The following is a 5789-nucleotide window of genomic DNA, read 5'->3' on the forward strand; positions in this document are numbered from 1 at the left end:
TCTCGTAATCACCAAGGACTAGAGCCCAGAAAATGCACAAAAACACCATCAAGAAGCAAACATCAGCATAGTCACAACTTTAAAAACCTGGAACAACAATACTCTGTATCCAAATTAATGAATTTTCCATGACAATTAAAACTTCATGTGCTGAAGAACAAAAGAAGGACAACTGGGCAGTTTTGAAAGTCCAGAAGAAGGCTTTAATTGAATCCCTTTAATGTTAAATTTACTTCTCGAACACACAAAACCAACCAACAAGTCAATAAAACAAGTTGAACGTTTGGTGAGCTAAAGTATTAAAGTTTAAACTCGCTTTACCGCCGACCCAATACAAGAATCAAGGCAAACTTCAAGTTAAGCACGAGGAGGGGGTGAAACTGAAGGCAAAGAACACGCACACAACTGATAGGTACTTCCCAAACTCCACGAGCAAGGAACAACGTAGCGCACTTCAAATCAAAGAGAACTAAGCAATCAGCGGCTTCAGCAATCCAGGGAGTGGTCCAGCAAGCAAATAGAACTTGATGAAAAATATGGGTAAAAGAACAAGATGACAAATTGAGGGGGTTTAAGGTGGTCGTTGGGTGGTGGGTAAAAGAACAAGATGACAAATTGAGGGGTTTAAGGTGGTTGTTGGGGTAGTGTTGAACTATTAGACAGAGGCTTTGGAAGAACTAAGAAAGTTCAGAGTGTCTGGAGTTGAACTATTAGGAACCCGAAAAATAGAGACTTTTTGAGTCTGCTAGAAATTGGGAATTAAATATTTTAATGGCCTTTTGGATCGAAAGTGAGATGGAAAAGGTGAAGAACGTGAGAGGATACGGTATCTTCGCAGCGAAGTGAAGAGGCAGAAGAAATGGAATATCGTACCTGCGTGGCTCTGTTGGCTTAACGGGTCAATCCTAATATTAAAGTATGCATTAATGATCTTCCTAACACCTAATCATGTCACGTTACTACGTCTGCCGTATTCAATTTCCAAGAAAAATCAATAATTTTCTTAAGAAGATTATATGAGGTCGAACAATATTAAATTTTGAAAAAACTTTAAAATTTAAAATTTAAAATTTGAATATTAAATTTATAGATAATTATAAAAATAAATTTAAAAATAAAAACCCTTTGACGAAACCGTTTTGGGTCTATGAAAGGAAATGAAACTGTTAGATTCTTCGTAATGGTATCCCCACCAAAGTCCTCTCTTCCTTCTAAACTTAACCTATATAACAGAGTCCACCAACCAATAAGCGGAATGCATTCCACCTAAATCAGTAACTACAGCGTGCATTTCTGACAAAGCTGTCGGCAGATTCACCAAGCTTAGTTTAATGCGCAGCTAGCTGGCATTTCATTCCAAAACTACTCATTTTTTCGTACCCTTCTTAATGAATGTAATCTAGACTAATGGTACGTTTAGAAGTATAACTCCTCTTAATTTATATCAATTCATCATTATAATTTTTTTAAATTTTAATATAAAATATAATAAATAATTTAATTTTTTTAAATTCTAAAATAATAATAATATTAAAATATAATATTTTAATAATATTTTATCATCTCAATTCAATTCAACTTAATTCACTCTAACATCCAAACACAACTTTAAAAAAACAAGAATCAGTTTGTCATTACATACAAAATTAAATTTACATAAAAGACAACCAAAAAGCTTCTGAAAATTCATTAATGGCTAATACAGTTTTCAAGATATATACAAGATGATGATGTATATATAACTGATCTGTACAGACCCAATTCACTCTAACATCCAAACGTAACTTTAGAGAAACAAGAATCAGTTTGTCATTACATACAAAATTAAATTTACATAAAAGACAACCAAAAAGCTTCTGAAAATTCATTAATGGCTAATACAGTTTTCAAGATATATACAAGATGATGATCTATATATAACTGATCTGTACAGACCCAAATATGGTAATCAAGAACCCTTTTTCTCTGCACAAGATCATGAGGTCATCTCCTTAACAACCAAGGCTCTAGCCCTATTAATGGTGACAAGGCACAAATATACATGCTCTTCAAGCTCCTGCACTTGCTTCCTGAACCCTACATCACTCTTCTTAATCTCCTTCACTACTTGCAGAGAAAATGTATCGTCTCTCCTCTCCAAAAAGAACTGTATCATTGATTTCTTGTGTTCAACCTCGTCATGAAGTCTAGCCACAAGTCTACTCACTGTGTCCAAACTTCTGTTCAAAATATACGTTCCCTTTGCTGCTACATCAATCTGCTCCCTCACTTTGCTGAGAATCCCACTTCTTAAGAATCCAAAGCTCAACATCTTGATCTTCTTTGAGCGCTTCATGGGGAAGCTGATGAAAAGTGCAGGCCCCAGGAGCAGTGCGGCAAGAATGTGAAATGCCAGGACAACGGCTGCAACTGCTATCAAGCCACCGGCTGCGGTTATGCATATCCCAAATGCCTTCTTGAAATACTTTATCAGCTTGAGTTTTCTTGCCACCTTTTTTCTCATTGTCTTCAGGTGGTGCAGCGCGGATGAGTACTTGTTGTTTATCTGCTTAAAATCATGCTTGTCAGGATTGGAAAACGGGTTGCTTAGGATGATGAACGCCTTTAGCTCTGAAATAATCAGCTTGACTTGCTCGGGAGAGTAATCGTCATAGGTATCAAGTGCACGTTGGATGAATTGGTAGTTAGATTGGACAGAGTTTATGCTTTTGAGGAGGTGGCTGCAGATGTTTGAAGCCTCAGCACTGATGTCAAAGTACATGAGCATAAGGCCTTTTAGTTCAGGTATCTTTGAAAGAATTGCAGAATCAAGAACAGCCATGATCGTTTCTTGACCTGGTTCGAGAAGATCTTCAGAGAATTGATCATGATGGCAATATGATGGAAAGGATGGCTGGTTTACCACTAATTGAGCTTTAGTGAAGAATTCACCATAGGATTTGGTTCTTAATGCACTAAGGTACTCCTCGTTGACATTTAAGCTCTTGTGGGCATCTCTCAGTTCCTTGCCATCTGATGAAAGTACCCAAAATGTCAAGAACTGTAAAATTATCTAAAAAATAAAGATAGATAACTAATGGAACCCGACTACACATGACATAGCATCTTTAAATTATCTGATAAAGCAACAGTAGTTTAGGATGTTAATCTATGTGTCCAAACACATGACTGCATAGACAAATTAGCATGAAAAAGTATTATTCGTGGTCTTTTTAATCATCGTTGTACAATCCTTTGATGTTATATGAGAGGATGATAAAATAATGATCATGATCAAAATGATGAAAAATAACAATTTTTAAGTACTATGAGGGGACATATATATATGGACAGGGGCAAAACACGAGATTAAGGTTTGGATTCAGAGATGAGATGAGATGAGATGAGATGATTTTAGATGAAAAATAAAAGTTGAAAAAAATATTTTTAGAATATTATTTTTTAATATTACTATTGTTTTGGAATTTGAAAAAGTTGAATTGAGATTTGAAAAAGTTGAATTATTTATTATATTTTACGTGTGAATTTGAAAAAATTGTAATGATGAGATGAGATGGAATGAAATATTTTTCAAATCTAAACGGGCTAATTATCTGACATAGAAAAAGAAAGTAATTATTAGCAAGAACGAAAGAGGAATGATTTTAAAACAGGGAAGAGTTACTTGAAATGCAAACACAAATTGAACAATTCATCCAAAAAAAAATGTCAATCTGGTGATCATTAGTAGCCAGAAGAAATGAAAGGAAATTTAAAGTTGAAACTGAAGAAAATATAAAAACATACCTTTCTTGATCTTTGAAGTTGCTGATGATCTAGACTTTGCCCACATCTTGAAGACAATATTTGAAGAACCAACTTATAATTGCAGTATATATGTTCTTGGGCTGAGATCGAAGGACAGCTAAATAGCTCTAAATATTCTAAACTGAGTACTAATTTTTTATATCAAACTTGGAAATATTCCGTAAAAACCCTTAAAGTTCGATCGACAGAATGATTAATGAAGGTGGTAATAGCTATTCAACTTCCTTGGCAGTCGGTTGCAATTGGCATGTTTTTTTCTCTGATCTTTATAAAGCCCTCTAAAAAGATGGATTGTTCTTTACGTTATTTTTCTGGGTAACACTAATCTCATCAGAAGAGAGACAGATCATCAGAAGATAGATGATCAGAATTTAGTTCTCCAATTTGTTTGCAAACTTTAAGGCTGAATTTGCTGAAGAGCCTCCTCTTTTTGGGGACCTTTATTGCATTTGGTAGTTTATATATTTTGTCCTTACTTTGTAGTATAACTTAGAAGCTGCCTGCATGCACATTAACCGTACGTAAACCAAGAGGCCTCAACAAATTACGCCCTATTACCAGTAATGTTAGGTACAAACTTCAAAGAGATATATTTTTTGTAAAAAAAGTGAGTCTCACTAATAAATAAAGATTTTTATTTTTTACATTTTGTAGGTGGGATTCACTTTTTTACAAAAGCTTTTATGAGACTTATCTATTTAGGACTTGTAATTTAACAAAAGAAAAATAAATAAATAACGAATACGAGTAAATAATTATTTATGAAAAATTATTTAGGACAAGAATGATTATTTGCGAGTGAAACTTGGTCATCTCATGATCGTAGAACCATAATTTTTTTGAAAATTGATGTGTAAATGACGTATTTCACACCACCAACTACTCATATGACTTGCAACAGATGAGAGGGCATCACTAGATGTCCAAAGGAGCTCCGATGCCTAAGTTAGAGATAAGATGTAATCTTAATATAAGTATATAAGTAATAATCATGTATTATATATCACATTTAGGTGTTATTTATATAAGTGTTGAAAACGTAGATAACCATTAATTATCCCTTAATAAGTGGATAAGATAACCCCACCTTTGATATATTGGTGTTATCATATCACACGGTTGGTGCCATGGGTTCCATGGGCTCTTGGGCTGTGAGTCCCCTAATCTTGGGCCCATAGACTAAACATATCCTCTAGTCGTGGACTTATGCCAAGGGACCTAACCATCTCTTCCAGTTACCCCGCTAATTTCTTTTGTGCCAGCATATAGGAAATTAATTTATTTTATATCATTTTAATTCGCGTGAAGGCACCTTACCCTGCTAGCTTGGGGCAGGTAGGTGGCCACTCAAACTTCCTTTCCTTCTACCTCACTGAGGATCCATGTTAACTAAGGTGTGGGTCCAAACTTATCGTTGTATCCCAAAAACGTGGCGCACATAACTGTTCGCACACTTTCATTCTCTTTCATTCGAAAGAATGGTAATCTTCGGCACTGTCACCCATTTGGATTCCCAAGAACCTCCTCATCATTACCTTTTCTCCTCTTTCATTTTCTTGATTCATTTCCTCTCCCCCATCCGTGCCACATTTCTTCTTCTTGCTTTGTACGTTCCCTTTCATTTTTCTTCCAGTTTCCCCTTTTTCATTTCTCACATTCTCTCTCATGGCTAGCCACGGCTCCTCACGTACTCCTAACCAACCTTCAACCCAGAATCCTGCGAGGGCCTCCTCCCACTTCACCATGGAGTCTTCCGACGGCCGAGCCCCTCCATTCTTTGAAGGGTTCACTTGGCATTCCACCCTTACTGAGTGGGACCTGACGAAGCTGAGGTTCACCTATTGAATCCCAGATATTGTGGAGCTCTCTATTCCAAAGGGAGGATGTGTCGATAAGGAAAGGTACACTGGATCTGTTGCCCTCTTGGTTTGTCCTAACGCACAGCTTGTGATTCCCCTTCAATCGCCTAGTCCGCAATGTCT

At 36.0% G+C, this 5789-nt stretch overlaps 1 protein-coding gene across 1 annotated transcript; it reads right to left on the bottom strand.

The window, feature by feature from the left end:
* Nucleotides 1-1975: 1975 nt before the first annotated feature.
* On the bottom strand, nt 1976-5552 carry LOC121243096 (UPF0496 protein At1g20180-like). Its single transcript, XM_041141156.1, has 2 exons — nt 5343-5552; nt 1976-3040 (listed from the first exon to the last, which is right to left on the bottom strand). The coding sequence occupies exons 1-2, from the start codon at nt 5550-5552 to the stop codon at nt 1976-1978; spliced, it is 1275 nt and encodes a 424-aa protein (XP_040997090.1).
* Nucleotides 5553-5789: the final 237 nt, after the last annotated feature.

This window comes from Juglans microcarpa x Juglans regia, chromosome 8D (assembly GCF_004785595.1).
Source record: "Juglans microcarpa x Juglans regia isolate MS1-56 chromosome 8D, Jm3101_v1.0, whole genome shotgun sequence".
Lineage (NCBI taxonomy): Eukaryota > Viridiplantae > Streptophyta > Magnoliopsida > Fagales > Juglandaceae > Juglans > Juglans microcarpa x Juglans regia.

Bases quoted from the DNA above. Each gene is read 5' to 3' on its own strand.
- LOC121243096 (XM_041141156.1), bottom strand. From the start codon at position 5,552: ATGGTGAAGTGGGAGGAGGCCCTCGCAGGATTCTGGGTTGAAGGTTGG. The intron at 3,041-5,342 runs GTAATGATGAGG...ATAATTTTACAG, and splicing joins AAAATGAAAGAGGAGAAAAG to TTCTTGACATTTTGGGTACT.